The sequence below is a fragment of the Tetranychus urticae genome, chromosome 3 (genome assembly GCF_039701765.1).
Source record: "Tetranychus urticae isolate SD_2017Ah chromosome 3, NJAU_TeUrti_SD_1.0, whole genome shotgun sequence".
In the NCBI taxonomy this organism is placed as follows: Eukaryota; Metazoa; Arthropoda; class Arachnida; order Trombidiformes; family Tetranychidae; genus Tetranychus; species Tetranychus urticae.
Genome location: NC_142960.1, coordinates 19,526,219 through 19,548,051, shown reverse-complemented (window position 1 = coordinate 19,548,051; position 21,833 = coordinate 19,526,219). Strand labels below are relative to the sequence as shown.

Below are 21,833 nucleotides of genomic sequence, written 5' to 3'. Positions count from 1 at the left end.
AGTTTAAAAGTCGAGCAAAGTAAAGTCTCGTAAGAGGCCGAAATGGTAGTCAACCTGATGCAGCAAGATGAGCCTCATTAGGTTCAACTATTGAGAGATCAAGTGTGAATAAAACTCTTTAATTGATGTGTTTATGTTGATGTAAAAAACTATTTTCCGTGATCAGTGATTAACAATTTATCAGTTGTAATGAAAGCAATTTGAATTTGAGTTGAACTGACTCTTTGCATCTTAAACAGGTTTACGAGAAAAAAAGGTAATTTTGGTAATTGACCTTTTCTTCCATCAACATAATCATCGCTATTTTCATCTCTTTTTTTCCTTCTCTCTGTCTTCCTCTCGATGGACTCAGCAAAAACAACTTGCCTGATTGTCTTGAGTTCAACTTAGTTTCAATGGAACAATGTAGGATTACAATTACAATTGCTTTTTTTCTTCCATTCTCTTTAATTCTCTTCGTTTTGTTAACCAATTAGAAAGACAATTTGATGGATTGAAAGTCTGTTAATTAGCTGTCTGCATTTATCTGTTTCTTCCTTCAATTGATTCATTTCACAATTGAATCAATCCGCTATTTAATTTGGCCCTTCAACATGTATCCTAATCAACCTGTTAACCATGTAAACTTGAAAAGCCTTCACAAGAAAAAAACGAATAAAAAGAAAATGAAAAGTTAACCAATCAAATTTGACGCAATTTTGTTTGAGGTTTCAATTGCTTTTCAGAAATTCAACTTTATCTGACAAACATTTTGCTTACTTCATGTGATATGATTGTGTTCAATTTGGTTCAAATTGAAAGCGATAAATTGAATTGCAACTTCTCTTCTTTGTTTCTGTGGTTTGATAAACTGGTCATTATGAGAGAAACCAAAATGATTTGAAAACCTTATTTCTCTGGTTTCACTTTTCTTCACTCCTTTTTGTCTTTACCTAAAAAATCAACCATCAATGTTGAAAATGAAGTTAAAAGTCAACAACGCAAGAAACAGAATGAGACTCGAGGTACATCAGATGAAACAAGTTGAAGTCAAATGTTGATAACTTTGAAAATGTTGCGAAAAGAAAGAGAAAACACAAAGATTGGAAAAGGTGGAGAAGATGAAGAGAAGAGAAAAAAAGCTAAAATTCAAAGAGTAAATCAACCAATCGATAGTTGAACCTCATCTATTATTATAGCAATTGGTTTTGAAGTGAAAGACAAAGTGTCTCAAGAATCATGATAGAGGGAAGAGAGGATAAGTAAACTGGTAGCATAACAAGTAACTCGTCTAGTGTTGGAAGAAGATGGTAAAGAATAAAAAAGAGAAAAGAAAAACATTCTAAAGATGTTGATGATGAAGACGAATGAAAAGAAATGAAGAGAGATTTTCCTTTCCGATTGCAAATAAAAAATGATCATTGATCTTGAAAGTGTAACTTTTCTCACCTCAAGGCAAGCTTTAGTTTCAATTTCATCTTCAATTTAATCTTTTTTTTCTTCTCTCAATCACACCAAATGAATAAATCAATTAGCGAAACGAGTCAACATTGCAATTATTCTTGACTTGACAGAAGTTCAACTTTGAAATGACAATCAGGAGTCGAATGATGACTTTTGATTTTTCCTCATTTTTACCTTTACTATTTATGACCATTTTAGAGACTTTTTTTTCTTCTTCTTTACCTCACTTCAAATCAATTTCACATTGCAACCTGACATGCATTCGGGTCATTAAAGGTCAATCAAGTGGCTCTAATAGACAGTCAATGAACATAACATTAGAAGTTCATTCAATGATCACTTTCATCATCATTTCAAGTAACATGCTTTTCTTCAATTTTTACTCTTCTTTCACATTCTTCCTCTTCTTCCTCCTCTTCATCTTCATCTTCATTACTCTTTACTCAATGTTGTTATCAAACTGACCAATGTTGAGCCACAACAATCTTGATCCACAACAAATAATCATTATTATCATTATTATTGCATTTAACTTGGAGTTTTCACTCCCAGTGATCATTGAATTTTCTTCTTCTTTTTTCTCTCTTTTCTTTAGCATCTTCGCTCTTTCTATCAAGTAATTGTTTCCATTTCAAGTAATAATGATTGTAGCCAATTGAAAAGGTAATTTTCTTCCTCTTCTTGTTATCTTTACTTTTTTTTATTTTCCATTCTTTCCTTTTTTTCTCAGCAAAATCAACACCAAATTGGCTGAAACTCTTTTTACTCGCCTTCTTTTCATTCTTCCTTTTCTTTCCTTTCCACCTTGATTATCTCATGGATTTAGACTGAAAATAAAGACAATTTTAAAGTTTGATTTCAATTGATATCAAAACACGAAATTGTTCATTCAATTATTTCCTAACTCGATAATGTTGAGAATAATTTCATTAAAGCTTTTTACACGATTCTCAACTCAACCAAATATTAATAAACAAGACATTGATTTGTACTTAAAACTCTTTTCCCCTTCAACAGAATAATCAAGCTCAAAGCTCATTATAATGATGAATCGAGCTCTTGTACATCAATATTTATCAGACGAATGATAGACTTTGGAATGAAAAGTTTTCGATAAAAAATGCATTTTCTTTCATGATTATTCTTGTTCATCTTGACATTCACTCTTTACTCGACTAGAAAGTCGAAGAAAAAGATGAAAAAGCAAAATATGTCAAAACTCGTTGATAATAATTTCTTTTTTTCAGTTGACTTGCCTTGAAGGCAGCAACAAGAAAAGAGCTGAATATGAACAAAAGTAAAAGTTACAAATGCAAAAGTACAAAAGGTGAAAAGGAAAGGAAAAATTTTTGTTTGATGACAAAAAGTTTTTCTTCTTAGAACTTTTTTTTCTTCATGTTGACTGAACAAGTATGTTTCATCGCACTTGTATAGATTATTGTGACTCTTTTGAATGTACAAGTGGCTAAGCAAACATTATGTTATCCAACCATTTGAACTTGAATCGTTGCATCAACTTTACTCTTGTGTAAAGTATTGCTTTGCGTCATTCGTTTATATAAAAAGAAGGTTTAGTTAATAAGAAAAGAGGAGCAAAAAAGCGAAGAAGAACTGATGTCGAAAAGGTTTTTGACTTTTTTCTTACCTGGATTAGTTGCTTTACTTTGCAGCATTTTGTGACTTGCTATGCTCAAGAATACCTGTGAACTTTTACCAACTCCATTTTGAGAATAAATGACAAAATTTGTACTCTCATTTGATGGTAACTCGGAAATGGCAATCTTAAAGTAAGGCTGTTCATCATTTACTCTAACAATTGGCGATGATAATGGTGATGATGAGGAAGACAACGAAGAGAGCGAAAGTTGTGAGGATGGCTGGGAGGGTAAATTATCTTGATCATGAATTTCAAGGAAATAAGTTTCTTTCCATGGACTTGATTTGCTTGGCTTTGAACACTCAATCAAATAACTGCTATCTGAAGAGTTTTCACGAAGATGACAGTTTTCCGGTGGATAAGGTAAGGCTAAAGAGGGAGAGACAGAAGAAAAGTGAATAACATTAGAACAAGTGAGAAAAGGTAAAAAGGCGACGAAAAATGATGAGCCCAGTTAAGAATAGAATGGATTCATGTTGAGAATGTTGAATGAAGAGAAAAGAAAATGTCTCAAGATTTCAAAAATAGCCTGTGCTCAAGGCAAAAATGCTCTTCGTTTGCTAATATAAATGAATGTCAAGGAATTGCCTTTTGCCTGCAAAAAAGAAGAAAAAATGATCCAAAAGGTCGAGAAGCATTCATTAAGCACTGGGAGTGAAAAGTCCCAGAAGATATTCCTTCACAGTTTTTCTGTTTACTTTTATCATTTGAGAAACAATAAGATGAGAAAATGGAAAAGTAATTAGAAAATATGAAATTCCAAATTTTCAATGAATGTTGAAATAAAATTTAATAGAATTTTTACTCTTTTCTCAATTTCACTCCCAACATGGAGTGTTTTATGCACAATTTCATTTGGAGTTTATTTCTTTCGTTATCATAACTGTGATTAACTGATATTAATTGATGTTTTATTGTTTAGAAAAATGAAAAAAAAATTAATTCGTTGTTCTTCTCAGCACTGTTCAATGTTTCAGATTAATTTCGCCAGTTTCCCCTTTTCTCTACTTTTTCAACTTTTTGCCTTCATTTGATTTTCATTAATTTTTTTGCATTCATCCATTGAATGATATTTCCATTCATTGAACATTAATCAGAATAATTTCATGTTTATTTAATCGCTGAGAATAATTGATTGTCTGAATACAGAATTATTGTTATATCATCATTAACCATTATTTGTTAAGTTATTAGTAACATTATTTTCTCGTCATTTTTTCCCTTTTCAAATGAATGGAAAGAGAAAGAAGAGAAAAGTAAAAGGTAATCAATTTGGATGAGAATCAGAATGATGATCAAGTAAAAATAATGTTCAAGTTTCACTTCATTAACTATCAACATGATCAACAGAATTGATTCTTTTAGGATTGTCTAAAAGAAAAATGCCATTCCATTTGGATTACAATTTTTGCTTCATGTGATTATTGAAATTCTTCATTTCTTATCAGGATTCACCTTCAATTTTCATCAAAGAGCAAAAATGCTTCAAGGAAATTTCATAAAAGCATAATCAAGTTTTTTCTCTGAGACGAAATTCTGCAGAATTGTTCTCGAAACTTATCATTTTGTTTTGATTGAATAGTTTCAAGTCTAATGATTAAGATTGGAAACAAGATTGAATAAATGGATGGACAATTCGTTGGAAAAAAAACTCTTTATTCAATTCTCTTCTTTCTTCTGCTTCCCAGTTGATAAGAATAATAACCAATTAACTGGAAATGTTTTTGGATATAAATGATCAGATTATGGAACTTTGTTTTCCTTTCTTTCCTGAGGTTGACAAACTTTCATGTTTCAGTAATAAATGGCTAATAGTGATGTGCAAAGCGTAATTGTCTTGTTGAACAGAAGCAGAGACCATTCAAAGATGGTAATGATAAATGACGATCAAAGTGTAAAGTTAAGTCAACTTTGCGTTAAATAAATTAGCCAATTAGCAAAGCTGTCCAGTTTCAATGAAATTTAATCAAATTAAAAGACAAACTCGACAAAGATTCAAAAGGGAAAAACTTTCGACTTTAAGAAAAGATCTTTTAGAAATACTTTTCATAAAAATTCAAGAAATATCAAGAAAATTGACATTCTTTACATAAATTTTAATTTCTATTCGAGCAACTTTGATTCAACTTCGATTCTGAACTTAAATGGAAACTCAAATGTAAACGAGAAAGGAAAAGTTGGAAAAATTCGAAAAAAAACCAATTTCGAACTAAAAATTTCTGCTTCTTAATGCTTTTCTTTCTGCTTTACATTGAGTTTGATTCGATTCTGATATTTGAATAATGTGTAAAAGTAATGCTTTAAGTCTGTCTTTAATCGCATCTTACGGTTTATAGCTTAAACTAGACTTGTTTAATGAAGCATTTCAATTATTTTTTTAGTTCCTTTCATTTTCCATTGAATTGACTGAGTTTAAAATTTGAAAATTACAAGTTCTTCTAAGTTTGACAGAAAATGTTTTTTCTTTCTTTACTCAAATATGCTTCTACTTTTTACTCATTAAAGCTATTAATGTAAACTACTGAATATGATTTCGTGTGTTAAAGCTCATTATACCTTAGAACTGTTTTACCCTGAAGGTTAAAATGATGATTAAATTATTTGTGAACAAAATTGCTTCAAGCGCAAAGTGTAAAAAGCAGCAAGAAAAGTTTCATTCAAAAAGCTCTTTCATTAATAATAAAGGAATGAAAAATTTAGCGAACAAAAAATGACACTAAAAATGTATTGATCATGAAAGGAAGGGAAATGGTTCAAGTTTATAGTCAGCAAAAGCAGCAGCCAAATAGATTGATGCAAGTTTAATGATGTAAATTTAACTTCAAGTTAAACATTGAAAAAAATATTGAAGAGCTTGAAACAAGTGAAACTTGAGAAAACGGCCAAAATTGAAACAAAGACGAAAATTTTGATGCAATAAAAACTGAGCATCCAATGTAGTTGCCATGAAACGACCATGGAACGTTTTCTCTTTTCTCTTGAATTAAACTTCTTTTTTCCAATTTACGCAGTCATTCAGATGCAAGAGCAAGTTTAATGCATGATAATTTACAACCAAATTTTGTGCTTGATGCAAAAATGAAATGCTTGGTTATAATAGGTTTCATCAAATTCCCTGTTGATACATTTTTTGTCGAGTCTTCTGCTAATTCCAATCAAATTATCGTCGTTAAACTTTACTCATGCAATTGGGTTGAAATGGAAGAGAAGAAAAAGTTGAAAAGTCCTTTTAACCGATAATCTTTTAAGAGGCTCGTAAATTTGAAAATTCAACAGAAGAAATCCTTTTCTCTTCTGCTAATGTTTCAATTCACTCATCTTCATCTTGAACAGTTTCCTGTTCATTTCATTTTAAAAGTGAATCAAATGAAGGAAAAGTTTCAAACTTGGATTGAAACAAAAGGCAAATGTAAATAAAAGATTAAGTTGTAAAAAAGCAAAGAGGAAAAGTCGACTTTGGGAGAATGTGGTTACATCATTAGCTCAATTGATGCTAATTGATTTTTCATTTTCACGTTGAAACATATTCTCGAGTTTGCCAACAAATTTATGGCTCAACTCGTCAACTCATTTCCATGTTGAATGATGCTGCTTTTGGTCTTTGATTTTGTTTGTATTATTAATAGATTGTCTGTCGGCTGCAGAAGCAATTGATCAAAATTGATTGATTCAATGCATGACTTTCTTTTAATCACAAGTCACCAAAGTATTAAAGATGCAACAAAAGTGATACATTGATAAACAGTGAGAAACATGGAAAGAGTAACCAGGAAAGAATCGAGAAAAGATTGGGTTAATAAATGCTAGAATGAGAAGAGATAAGGTGAAATTGGAACGAAAGGTAAGATTGTTGCTGGAGATTGGAGATGGAAGAATGAGAAAGGATGAAAAGCCGAGAATCAGTGAACCATTAATGCAATATGGTTTATTGATGTTCTGATTACTTTCTACTTTTGATGCGTAAATTTTTCACCCAAAATCAAGGTGCACCTCAATATTGGTCCATTATTTATTCAGAGAGCAAAACAGTGAAAACTGAAATAAAAATCGAACCAGAAAAATGAATGAAAAGAAATATTTCTCGTATAGTTAAAGACTTCGAATGCGCTTTCAACTTGTTTTGACAATTTTATGTTTTCCGACGAATTTTGCTGACGATAAACTTGGAATCGAATTGAATAGAAGTTATTTTTAGATGAAGCGCTTTGCTGGTTAAAATAAAATTAAAGTCTAATTTGCTATTGATTCCATTATATTTTTGCAAATGATTTTCTCTGTGAGATTGAAATTTTCGAAGCAACTAATGATGACAATTGTAAATAATTAAAATGGACAAAGTTTTTCAATTCAACTTTGTATTTACTTAGACTGAACAAACAATATTACCAGAGACGTTGACACAACCACCAAAGGTAAATACCATTTTCCTCTTATTTTCATTTCACTTTCACCAAAAGTTTATCAAAATAAACTTTATCCTATTCTTTCCATAATCAGATTGAGTTGTAAAACCAATTCAATCAATTGAAATATTTGAATCTTGTTTTCTCATTCAAACATCTTTGCTTCAAGAAAAAAGACGAAAGCTGATCAATTGTAAAGGAATGAATTGAATGGCTAAAAATTGGGAAATGAATTTTACGAAAGAAGCAACGGTTTGGGTCAACAAAAGGTTACCTAAGACTAAAGGTTACTCAGGCTTGAGAGACGTTGCCCTTCAAGTTGCTCATGGAACCATTGCTGGTAACATTTCTGTAACCTTTACCATTCTGTTTGGAGAAAGCTGGAAAATCTCTGGATTTCCTTAATGATCCAAATATGCAAGTTCATGTAACTTGTAGATTGGAAGAAAGAAACTGATGAAATTGCAAAATAAAACAATTAATCATGGTTGGTGTGATATTGTGTCTAACAAGATAATCATCATCACCACCAGAAACTATGAATTATTTTTACATGGAACATGGAAATGAGTGAAAACAAGATGAAAAGGATTACCAATTTAAACATTGTTACACATCCACCCACATGATAATCGCATGAAACTGAACACAAAAAATAGAAGTCATAAAATGCAAGGTTGACTTGTTTAGCTGTTTGCCTTTTTTGTACACTAAATATTATTTCTTAATGATAATCCTTGCTCAGAAGCCAACGAAGATGGTAAAGTTGCAAGATGATGCAAATTATTACGAACCATGCATATGTATATTATTGTTGTTAAGAATGAAAAAGAATGGAGAAAAAGTGCAATGAAAGAAAAAAACAAAAAAATTTACTTCTTTGCCTGTTGATGGGTTTTCCATGCTAATGAACCATTACACATCTTCATGCGTTCCCATCAGCCTTCATCCTCAACGGATTGAGTTTCCTAACCATAAACATTTGAACACAAAATAACCCATCAAAGCTCAATGATGATAATGATGCTCATCATTATGATTATATTAGCAAGAAGTAAAGGTGAAAAAAGAGGAAAAAATTGATATTCAGAAATGTATCTAAATAGAGTTGAGAAATTTTCTCCAAAAATTGTATTCTCTCAAATTCAAGCAATGAAAAATTCAAGCTCATACAGAGCTGATATTGACTAATGAACTTGATGAAATTTATCACGAAAAAGAAGTGACAAAATGTTCAAATGAATTTCGAAAATCATTTCAAAGACAATTTGGAAGAAAAAAACACGAAAAGTTGGAAAATTCAATCTTCTCATCATTTCTGATCAACTTTGTAATATCAATCGTCAAAATAACCATTTTAAAGTTGTTCGTTCAGATGGATTTCTGATTCATCAAGTCTGTGAATGGATTTTCATTGAATTTTTAAAGAGAACTTGAAAGTTCTATTGATATTCTTAGGCAACTCTTTTCGATTAACTCGTCAACTGTCACAATCAACCAATGCTAGCAAAGTTCTGATTGTTATTCTCAGCATTAGAAAAATTAATTTGATATTCTGTTGAAACTTGATCTCAAGTGTTTTGTTATTAATTTTTGCCGGCATTTTAATTTTACTTCTCGAGGTAAATTGAATCACAACAACAGACCAGACAGTTCAAGTTTAACTAAATTAGTTTATTAATAACATTAATCAATAAAGCTTAATGTCAATTTGACTTTACCATGTGAAGGCATGAAAAAGCATTTCCCTTAAACCTTTATCTAAATAAAACTTTGATGAGTTGCAAATTGAATGGAAAGCAAAAGTATTTTTGTCTTTTCAACCTTCGAGTGTTTAAATGTATAATTAAATGATAATAGTTTTGAAAGTTAAAATTGAAATGCAAAAGCTAATTAATGAGACTAATTAATGAACTGGAAAGACCAAAATCATAGAGGAAAAGTTGATTCTCCTGCATTTTGTCCCTTCACCCATTCTGATTACTGATTTATCACTCAGATTAAAATGGTGAATAAACACTTTTGGGAATATTTCAAGTTTACAAATTCGTTTTTAACTTTTCTTCCAAAAGAGAAAAAGTTTGCCCAAAAAAATATGTTTAAACCACCTCGGGTCATTTTTCAGTGTTACCATGAGTTGTGAAGAGAAAATGAAATAAACAATATTCCAATTTGGATTGTAACCAAAAGAGATTCAAGTTTATCCTCGATATTAATTAAAGTATTATTCTGATCGAAAATGAGAAAATGCGAAAAATCGAAAATTTATTTGAATCGATATTCTGTTTTATAAATTTTTATTCATTTCTTTCCAGTCGAAACATTAATAATGAAAAGGAAATTCAAAGTTTGGAACATCATGGAAAAGATATTTTCTTTCGATGAAATGCTCAAAAGTCACTGATGGGATAAACAAATCCCAGTAAAATGTTTGTAAATTTAAATTCTTTGTTAAAGATTAGGAAGAAACAGAAAGAAACTTGAAAAGGATTTAAAATTTGATTTATGTTATTGTTAGTGTTCAGTTTTACTAAACCTTTTGTTATTGAAATTTCACCAAATATGAGAAAATTTCTTTTTCTTTTCATCCATTTTTGTTTCAAAGATTTGTTTCCAGATTGACTCTGAAACGTATCAATAACACTTTTAAAATGGGTCAAGGTTTAGAGTCGAAAAGTGACTTATCAATTGTTTCATTTTTTGGTGTTCCGTTTAGGCTTGTTTCTCCATTAGTTTGGCAACTCAAAGGAGCGCAATGAAAAATGTATAAACTCGATTTGAGCCTCATGAAGAGTTAATAGTTTGGTTAATATTTAGTTGAACAGTAAGGTAATAAATGATATAAAAGGTGATCAATTTCATTCCTTCATTTCACCACTTTTATCCTTAAAAGTTTTTCCCTTTCATTTCTCATCATATTTTAATTTGGAAGAGAAAACTTTTAAACATTTATTTCGCAGTTTCACCAAAATGACTTATGATCATGATGAAGATGGAAAGAAGAATGATTGCTCAAAATGTTGACATGAAAAGACGAATTGCTTTTTTACAAAGGAGGATGTCAAAAATGGCCTACTAATATTATTTTTTCTAACAAATTTTTTCCGATGTAAATTGGTATGCTAATTCCAAATATTTAATTAAAATTTTTATAGCACGCATAGTTTTCGAGATATAGGCAAAAAATGCTAAAATCCAAAATAAGCGCTGAAGCAAGCTGATTTTTTCTGCGCATACATATTTTGTCATGAACAATTTGTTAGTGAATGTAAAAAGTGCGAAAAAATAGCCAAAATCAGACTTTTTTCAAAAAAACTGTATTTTTCATAGAAGTTCAAAAAGCAACTCAACTAATCGGTTCTGAAGCAAGCTGATTTTTTCTGGGTATACATATTTTGTCATGAACAATACGATAGTAAATGCAAAAAGTCCGAAAAAATAGCCAAACCCAGATTTTTTCCAAGAAAACCGTATTTTCTACACATTTTACACAAACAGAGCGTTCAATATGTCGTTAATCAGAAAAAGATTCAGCATTGGCATGCTTTTCAGCTTTTGAATAGAAAAAGAGTAGATAAGTATCAAAAAAAGTTCGCGAAAAGGTAATATCCTTACCGTATGAAGGTTTATTATGAATAACCGCGATAAAACCGATTTTAAAGATAAAGTCGAACTTTGGCTATTTTTTAGTAATGCCTTGATGCGTATTCTTACTAACCAGCACAAATACTGTATACTCAAAGAAAATCAGCTTGCTTCAGAAGCGATTAGTTGAGTTGCTTTTTGAACTTCTATGAAAAATACAGTTTTTTTGAAAAAAGTCTGATTTTGGCTATTTTTTCGCACTTTTTACATTCACTATCAAATTGTTCATGACAAAATATGTATGCGCAGAAAAAATCAGCTTGCTTCAGCGCTTATTTTAGGTTTTAGCATTTTTAGCCTATATCTCGAAAACTATGCGTGCTATAAAAATTTCAATTAAATATTTGAAATCAGCACACAAAGGTACATCAAGAAAATCGTGTTAGGAAAAATTCTATTAGTAGGCCATTTTGCCTATTCTTTTTGACATCCTCCTTTGGAAATGAAATAGAATGGAATTGCTCTCATTCGGAAAACTTTTCATTCTCTATTTACTCCATTGACATTTCATGTTGAAATCTTGAAAACATTGTTTAGCCTTTGAAAAGTTTATAACAAGTTTAATTACCTGTGGAAGGTTTAACTTGAAATTGACATTGATTTGGTTGTTTCACATTCAAACCTTTATCCAAGCCACAAATGAGTAAACCGTAATCGCTTGATGAGTTCACTTTGTATTGAATCACTTTATTCCGTGTAAACTGTTTAACTGGTGAAATTGATGTTGAGGTTAAAGTTGATTGAGATTTTATTGCACTTGATTCACTTTCCAAATTGGAAGCAAGGAATTTCCACCAAAAGATGGTCGCATTGGCCACTCGTGGGTCAATGTTGCAAGATATGTTGACAGTTTCACCCATTGGAACCTCATAAATCACCTTTGAATCCAATTCCGTGCAAGTTGGTTCATCTTTCAACAGAAATGTGCGATCGAGAAGGAAAAGTGTTAAAAGCAAAAGAATAAATCAGTCAAGAACTTTCATTTTTACGATGAAATGAGAAAATATTTATTGCTCTATTAAACCACAATGCATTTCTGCGAGTTCTCCTTATGAATCGTTTCATCAAGATCTTTGTTAAAATGATTGGAATCGACAAAATAATTGTTTAAACTTACAGTGAACTTTGAGGTCGATTGGGTTACTTTTACCGGTTCCTTCCGAGTTTTTGGCTAAACACTCGTAACTTCCAGCTTGACTGGTTGAACTTATGTTGATGGTTAAAGTTGAGTTTTCAATCGCAATACCTGTGAGATGAAAAGAATGGAATTTTAAAGTTTATGATAGAAAAATTATTCTCACAGTTGAGTGAAATGCGCTTGGAAAATTAATTCAGGGATGAATGTGGGAATTATTTTGCTGTTTCAAATGTGACAAGCAAGAGTAAACACTTTCACTTCAATATCACATTTCGTTTACAGTAAACACTCAAGGCTACTCTTGAGGCTAAACAAATGCTGGTTACCGTTTGGACTGATAAATAAATCGGAATAATCAATAATTTCATTTCTCTTTTTACTTGCTATTTATCATGTTTTTTGTTTCCAATGCAAACAATCATTTTCAAACTGAGAATAATCATGATCTGACTTGGAACTCGAGTTTTTCCTCTTCAGTGTGATTAATTAAAGAATGAATTGAACATGAAAATGAGAAAAATATTTATTCTAAACATTGGAAATGGAATATTTCATCAAATTTTTTCGATTTTGTGTCGGTCCTCATATCAAAATGGAAACTTTTGTTTTCGAATTTTGGACAAAATTTTGTAATTTTCTTTGATGAAAACTATTATCATGGATATTGCATGAAATGTAAAAATATTTCTTGTGATCAAGTAACAAGGAAAAGTGCATTGTTCAATAAACTGTAAACAGGTAAAAAAGAGAAGGAAAGGAAAAGGAAAATAAACGAAATATTATTTCTTCTCAAAAGTGGAATAATATTTTCTCTTGAATGATATGATCAAAAGACAAACTAAAAGTCAAACTAAATGTCAAATAATATGACAAAACCATAAAGTTTTGTTTCTTTACTTAGAGATGGGATGATAAGCGATATTACAATAATAATAGCGATATAAAAATGTTGAATTGTTGAAAGGTGATAAAGCAAAGCTTACAAAGAAAAATGTTAACAATTCAAGTTGAAATAAAGTTTTGCTTTTGTTTCCTTTTTTAATACCTGTTAGTCAAAAGTAAAAGAAACTCGTTTAATCAAATTTGACCGACAATTCTCAGTTGGTTATGGAAATGTTGCCAGAAAGGTTTCCAAAACTAAAGCAATATAATGGAAAATAAAATGAAAGTAAAAGAGCATTTTGGCTAAACTTCCGTATTCAGCCGGTCGAATTTCTTCATGAAACTTTGTGTACTTATAGAACTCGACGAGCTGAGTCCGAATATATAGGTCATTTTATGCGGAAACGCCGCCTAGCGGAGAAAATCTCGATTGTATGAAAACGCATTTTAGGCCATTTCGAACGTTGCGCATGCGCATAGAATCATTTTTTGGACACATATTATTGACAATGGCCAGCACAACCTATGTGCGAAGTTTCATGACTCTAGCTACTATATTGTTTGAGATATGGGTCCATAGACGTATAATACAAAACATATACAAAATCATTGCAAATCAATAAATGTGTATTGAATAGGCACTGAATATCAAAATGTGAACACTTAGCAGAGTATCAATTAAGATGGTGGTGTATGAAGACTTAGAAAGAGAAATTTCATGATTTGATGGATTCTAGATAGGTTAGGTTAGGTTAGGTTAGGTTAGGTTAGGTTAGGGCACGTAAATTCGTTGTTTGCTCATTTTTCATCCATGATTATTCGTAACAGAATATCAAAAGGCTTACAATACTGAATTCTTGCTTTTTAGCATTGATTTTAGGAAAAGTGGTATTTTAGACAAATTGAGCCATATCTCAAGCAATATAGTAGCTAGAGTGATGAAACTTCGCACATAGGCCAGCAGCAATAATATGTGTCAAAAAAATGATTCTATGCGCATGCGCAACGTTCGAAATGGCCTAAAATGCGTTTTCATACAATCGAGATTTTCTCCGCTAGGCGGCGTTTCCGCATAAAATGACCTATATATTCGGACTCAGCTCGTCGAGTTCTATAAGTACACAAAGTTGCATGAAGAAATTCGACCGGCTGAATACGGAAGTTATACCAGCATTTTTTGTCGAGCAAATCAACTCTTTTCTTAATTGCTTGGTAAAGATTTTCCGGAAAAACAAAATACAATTAGTCGACGCTCGACTATCCATTATATTAATAAATTGAAGTAGCAACACGAGTCGAAACTTTGTGTACAAAAGCAACGAAACCCAAGACTTGAAAGCTAATTCCAAGCGAGACTAAAGGTTGACTTAAACCCACACTAATTGTAGGACAATAACATTCTGGAACGGAAATGTTTAGTTGTAAATAGAGATTGAAATGAAACTCTAAAACCCACTCTTTTTGAGGTGAATTTAATTAGGTTTCAATGAAGAGGCGAGATAGAAATAAAACTTTATCATTGGCTTGGAGTAAAAACTTTACAGAAAAGAAAGAAACTGAAAATTGAAACTTGAAAATTCCGATTGAGATTTTTATCAAACCGAACGCATTTGACATGAGGAATGAATAAAAAATTTTCTTAAAACTGAAAATCTTTTTTCTTTCAAGGTTTAAATTGACAAACTTGGAGTTAATAATCCTCAAAATTCAATATCAATTAACGACTAGAATAAGCGTAATAAGAGCAATGATTAAGGACAATTCATTTATTTGTTAATCCTTATAGCACAAAGTTCCTTCTGTCACTTATTGCGTTTCAACATGTTAAAAGACTAACACAAAATATCTTTAAATGTTTGATGAGAGGCAAATGCTTGGTGGGAGTAATATGAATAATATCAAAATTGAAATTATTGCAAATTCTTTTACTAGAAAAACGAGAAAAGTTCTAAGAGCCCGAATATTTCGTGTTCAATTGAAAAGAATTTTCCCTTTTTGCAAACTTTTCTCCATGATTGAATTTCTTTCAATTGAGTCGCGTTTTCTTGAGTCACACAATTTTCTTACCAACTTGTTTTGATAAATTACAATCGATAACTCATTACAACGCCTCTACTGAAAAACGTTTTCTCCAGCTTTGAATATGTTCTTTTAAACGGCAAAATTTTCCCAAAAAGCAATCTATTTGAATCATTTTCTTCTTCTTTTCACATTCAGAGCAACTATTTTCATCTATTCAGATGAGCAAAAAGTCAACGAAAGTAAAAGTTTTCTTCATCAATTTCATTTGATTCTTTAGTCAAACAATTTTGTTCATTCACTCACAACTCTCATTGACTATCGAGTCATGTTTAATCTGAAATTATTGTTTCTTAAATGGTTCGAGTGAATCAATGAATAAAGATAAGGAAAACAATTGCTCAATTAAATGTTAACCAAATTAAATTTTCACTCATTTTCATTCCATTGAATCAACTTTGCCTATTCTTTATCTTCCCATCCAAGTAACTCAATTTCAAGCTCAACTAATATTTTACCTTTTCCTCTTTTCTCTCTTATCATCACTTCATTTCTATTCACAAATCAATTGAAGAGTAAAAATGAAGTCAATTTTTTCTTTGATTTGTCAATTCAAAAGAGTTATCTTTCATGATTTATTCCAATTTTCCCTCTTTTCCATTCCTCAGTAAGATTTCATTATTTTTACGGGAGAAAATATTTTCTCTTCTTTTCATCATGAATTCTTATTTACAAATGGAAAAGAGGAGAAAAAAAATTCGACTAGACTTTTCAAGCTGTATATTGTTCTTATTATTGTGATTATGATCATTTTATCTTTACATTCATTTCCAATTTTCTTTACCTTAACATCTTCATCTTATAGAGATTCTCGTCACAACAAGGAAGAAAAGAGGAAAAAACAAAAAAATCTAATAGCAAAGTTGAACAAGTAAAGAAAGGTACAGGAAGAAGAAAAGAAAATCAGATTTCTTTTTCACTTGTTTTTCTCTTCTTCTTAAAACATCTTCATCTTGTTCTTTGTTTACTCATTGTTGTTCATCTGAAACTTGAACTTTCGTCACCTTTTACCTAAACATGAAACACTTTCTTCTGTTGTCCGTTCATTCATCTTGGATCAAACAGCAAGTTGACAGAAGAGACGAAAATTCCCTCTCTTTATCCACTTGAGTTCTAATTGTGCCAACTCAGCACTTATTCATCACAAGGAGTAACAAAAGTGAATCAAGTGAATAAAGTAAATCCTCAAACGAAGTTCATCTAAAAGCATGTTGATTGTGGTCATGACTTTCCGATAGAGAATGTCTTGAATGTAAAACGAAGCAACGAAGAAATTTTGAAAAGTACAATTTTCTTTTCTTACTTGCAACGAAAAGTAAATTACTTTTCAAGAGATTATTTTTTACTACATTAACTACATATTTACTTTATCATGTATGAATTTTTGTTTACCATTAATAGTAATATCAACCAATAATAAGAATAAAAAATTGTCTCTTATTTACTATAATTTCCTTTCTCCAAGTAAAGACAAAACTTGAAACCTCAATTCCAACTCCCTGTTCAACTCCCAGTCTAACCTCCCAGTCAAAGTTAGCGTAAAACTCCCAGTTCTAAGCAATAGTTTTGCTCTTTTCCCTGTGTGATCAATCTTTTTTTTCCTTGCTTCAACTTTGTCTTGCCTCAATTCTTGAATTGCTTTACTTTGGTTATCAAAAAGTTTTTCATTTTGCGTAAAGCTAAAGTGAAGACAAAATGAAATCCATTTATTGGTTAAACATACAAAATAGAAATGTGGTTGAGGGTAAATATTAGATTGCAAGGAATGTGAGAATTGTTGAAATAGAAGAGGACGATAAAGAGAAGATAAAAAAAATAGTTTTCTTTCGTTTTCTCATTTCACTGCCGTTACTTTTTTTTCATGTTACTTTTAGTTTTGATATATGCTGGGAAAACAAAGGCAACATTAGATAAGCAAAAGGCTTTGAATTAAAGGGAAGGAAATGGAGAAGAAGATTAATGCTCAAAGTGTAGAGGGTTAAGACTGGGAATGAAGAGTGAACAGCATGAAACATGTTTGAGTTTCAAGTTGACTTTTTTTTATTTCCTTTGCTACTTTGTTTCAGTTAACCATTTCATTTCTTTTCTACTCTCACCTTTGATGGTTTTTTGAATATTTTCCCTTTTCTTTCTTATAAATTATTCCCAATCATATGGAATGGAGTGAATAATGAAAAGGCCAAGATTATCTTATATGAAAGGGTTACGTTTCGAATTTTTCTTTTTCAAGTTCTTTTGCTTAGCAAATGATCTTTTTATAGTCATGCCATTCCATCATGTCATATCATTCAACAACCACCATTTCATCTGTTTACCACAAGAGAGTTCAGTTCAAATAACACAACTGGCTTTGCTTCCATGATGATAGTAGAGTAGCGATATAATTGGATGAAATTTGGTAAGGATTATTATTTAACTGAATTTAGAAATTGATCCGTTTATAAGGGAATTTCCGAGTCTTTAACCCTGGATTATATTTTCATCATGAATTTTCAATTATAATAAATGTTAATAACTTTGCAAGATGTGAAAACTTGAAAATAACGAGCTTATCCAGCAAAATATTTTCATGATGCTAATGGAATTTTTCAAAATGTTTCTATTAATTGGTTTAATTCTGCCATTTATCTCGTCAGATGATGCTTTAAGGTTCAAATTTGAATTCCTTAATTTATAGCTCAAGGCGAGAAAACATTCAATTTAATTTCTAATTTAATCTAATTTCAAGTTTGTTTTTAGGAAAACAGAAGAAATGAACTTTATGCTTCTCTTCTAGATGATTATTTAATCTCACGTCTCGTCTGAGCCTTATTGAAGCGGAGATGCTTGCAAGTTTGGAAGTGTGGAAAAATGATACAAAAAATCTCAATATCATTCACCCTGACAAGAAAAGATAATAGCTTCTGTTCTTCCTCAACTTTGACGCTTTCCCTTTGGCTTAACTTTTAACTTATCATACTTTGTCATCATGTGGAGCTCAGTACAAAATAGTTATCAAGATTAAGGATTTTCATTCTCCTCCAGATGAGAAGCAAGTAAATTTTCACTGCTTGCTGCTATTGTATTAAAGCATACTTTCAATGTTTAGGTGAAAATCGAAGCGAGAAAAAAAAATGATTGAAGATGAGGAAAACTTTTTTGGAAATTTCATTCTATGGTTCAAAGCAGGTTGAACTTGGTCAGCGGCGAATCAAGAATAGTGAAAAAAGCAAGTTAAGGCATGAAAATTTCGTATGCATCTATGGATGTGTTGCATATTTCCGAGTTCTAAGTTGATAAATTGGCTTGCTAGGAGATTATGTGACAAAATGTGATGTGACTAAACGTAAAATGTAAAGGCATTTCCAGTTTCGAAGCTTGAAGTTACTGGACGAATTTCATGCAAACTCAAAGCGTTTTCTTTTTGTTGTTCAATATTTTTGCTCTCGCTTTTTGCTCATTTAATCGCAATATCTCGATACATACATTTATGTTTCACATTTACATGAGTTGGAAAAGAGAAGCGAGTTCAACAAATGTTGTATGTTTTGATAAGTGAACTCAAACGGCGCATAAGGAGAAAATTTTTCAACCAGAAAACAAAAAGTTGGTAACAAGAACAGAAAAATGGCAAAACTAACTGGATAAAAGGTTAACAATTACTTTTCTGGTAAAGAATATGAAGAGTTGTAACAGAGAGAGAAAAAGCGAAAAGATAAATTCTGTGTTTCTGTGATTCTTTGATCATCTTCAATCTCTATCCTTTTTCTTCTTGTGATGCTCTTCTCCCTGTTCAAACCTTTCATGGACTGTGAATAATAATATTGGTAAAAAATGCATGTTTACTCATGTGAATTGCCATTCTTTTAAATTTATTTTTCGACTCTAAACTTTTCCATCATTTCTTTCTCCCTTAATCATCATCATCTTCATCATCTTCTTCATGCAACTTTTCCTTGTCTTTTATGAATAACTCGATGCAACTCTGCTCATGATGATTCCATCTTCATGTACCTTCTCAAGCGTATTTGCTTTTCCACTGTCAGATAAACTTGCTTCCCTTTCTCCATGAAAAAACTTTAAAAAATTGTTTCATTTTGCCTGTAAATTTATTCAACAAAAGGTTGTCCAAATGAAAGGTCAATCCAAATAAAAGGGTTTTTGCTGTTCCCTTGCATTAGACGGTATTTATCAACATTAACATCAATATTGACGTTACTTTGGGTCATTTTTTTCTCTTCTCAACTTATCTTTTTTACATAAAACTTTGCAACTTTTTCTCAATGTAAAATCTTTCATCCATTCAATTTCATAGACTCATTCTACTGCTTTACATTATTTACTGTAGACAAGTTTTGCATTCTACTTCAGAATTCAATCGAAAAAAGAGTGAAGAAAAAATAATTCCATGAATCATTCCAGATAACTTTCTCCTTTTTTTCTTCTTTTCCCTCAAATTCTATCTAATTTTCTTGAAACTGATTTATTTCACCAATAGTCTAATTTTTCTTATCAAAATCCAATACTTGGATTGATTTTGCATTCGTGTGCAGATGACATGCTGATAAATCAAACGGCAAGGCATGAAATGTAAAGATGGAAAGAAAAGGTGAAAATGGATTGAGTTTCATGAAAGATTCTTGAAATTCTCACATTCAATGTTGAATAAAATTTACTGTACATTGTATTCTTTCATCTATCTCAGTGTCATCTTGAAATCAATTTCATTTTCAAAACTCTTATCCATTCCAATTAGATGGGTTTAACTCAGAATTGCAAAAGATTGCAAAAGAAAGAAAGAAATCTGATTAAATTTATTTCTTCCATAAATACAACTTCTATTCAGATAGCGTTCAAAGATACTTTCGAAAATAAAGCATTCTATACAAAATCACCGAAGTCACTGAGAATCGAGAACTTCATTATACTCAAATAAATTCAAACCAAGAAAATTGCCGAAAATATCCAAGAGCAAGAATTTCCAAGAAATTTTGACTTTCCTTGAAACTGGAGTTCCCACTGAAAGTTTTACAGAAACTTGCGAGAGAAAAAAAATTAAAAATTTATCAAACGAAAAACAAAAAAGCCAGAAATATTAAAGAGCTCATAATTTACTCGCCTTTTGAGCATTTTTCATCCAAATAAAAACTCGTTCAGTCAAGTTATAAGATGTTTCAAGATGTTTTTTTCATTTTTATAAGAAAACTTAAATACAGTAAGGTACCAGATAATGAGAATACCTTGAAATAGCTTATTTACACTATTCGCCGGGCAACTTATTTTCTTGATTATCAACTTTCTTTAAATAATCAAATTCAAGATTAATTGTTTTTTTAAACTGATTTCTTGAGTTTCTTCATTGATATTTGGCGAAAGAAAATTAGATTTAGTTAGTTAATAATCAAAGAAATTTAAAGAAAATTTCAATTTTATTTAACTCTTCCATTGAGGGGTCGTTGAAAAATTGATTCTCATTATCTGGTATTCTCATTATCTGGTACCTTACTGTATACACAAAAATAACAAAATACTTTTAAACTTTTTAGTGAAACCTAGACAAACTTAACTTGGAAATTTTTGTCCAATTTATTATTTTCTATCAGAATCTTGATGCATTTCAGTTCTCCATCGAGTTTCAACTCTAAGTTGACTCACTGTATTGACTTAAACAGGAATAATCAAGTATCGTTATCCGTTAAACATGAACGGTAAATACTCATGGTAATAATTATATCGATCAGAGTAAAGAGTAAAAAATGTTTATAAATAATGTAGATAAAAAAAGAGCAAGTAAAGCATAAAGTTAAGTGTCTGTCAATGTAAAGGATGAGAGTTCAAGTAATTTAATGACTTGAATGAGCTATAATCAAATTAAATTGACTCTATCATTAACCATTTCCGATTTAATATATTATCTTTTCAAAACACTAAACAGCAACGATCAAAATAAAAAAAGAACGAACGCAAAGAGAAGAAGAAAAAACAAATAAATAACAAGAGCGAAGAGGAAAAAAGTTGCAACGTTGAAAGCTGGTAAAGTGATTGAGAATCGAGTTAAGAGTGAGAATCAAGTTTGCCAATCTCGAGTGAAGAGCAATAAAGATACATCAGTAGTTTGATCAAGAATAAAAATTGTGTGATGATTATTAATAAAAATATAATGATATAACAAGCAACATCCAAGAGGACGGATTGGATGGGGAATAATGGGATCAGATGAGAATGGGAAGACGAAGAAAAGTGGATAAAATGCAAAGTGAGCAGAAAAGCGTTTTTATATCAATAATGAAGAGACTAAAAATGATGATGAAAAAAAGGGAAGGAAGAAGAAAGTAAATGATGAGTTGTTAAGAGGAAGGATAAGAAAGTGTATTTGGTTAAAGATATTTGCTTCTTTCGTCTCTTACCTTTGGAAGTATCGGATTTCATAATTTCATTATTGAATAACCAATGGATCTCAGTTACATTTGGATTCGCTTTGATATCACATTTCATTTTAATTTGACTAAAGATAACCGCTTCTTGATTTTCACCGGTTAAATTCAAGGCAACTTTTGGTTGAACTGGAAAAGAAGGAAAAAGGATAAAATTGTTTTTTTACCATTCT

General features: G+C 30.8%; 1 protein-coding gene across 1 annotated transcript in view; it reads right to left on the bottom strand.

Moving 5' to 3' along the window:
* LOC107363174 (uncharacterized) overlaps positions 1–21,833 on the bottom strand; it is a 96,224-nt gene that overhangs the window by 26,777 nt on the left and 47,614 nt on the right. Inside the window, exons 7-10 of the mRNA XM_015930357.2 lie at positions 21,634–21,789; positions 12,266–12,394; positions 11,717–12,058; positions 3,089–3,469 (exon numbers count right to left, since the gene is read on the bottom strand). Coding sequence (XP_015785843.2) covers positions 3,089–3,469; positions 11,717–12,058; positions 12,266–12,394; positions 21,634–21,789 — 1,008 coding nt within the window. The remainder of the gene's footprint in view (positions 1–3,088; positions 3,470–11,716; positions 12,059–12,265; positions 12,395–21,633; positions 21,790–21,833) is intronic.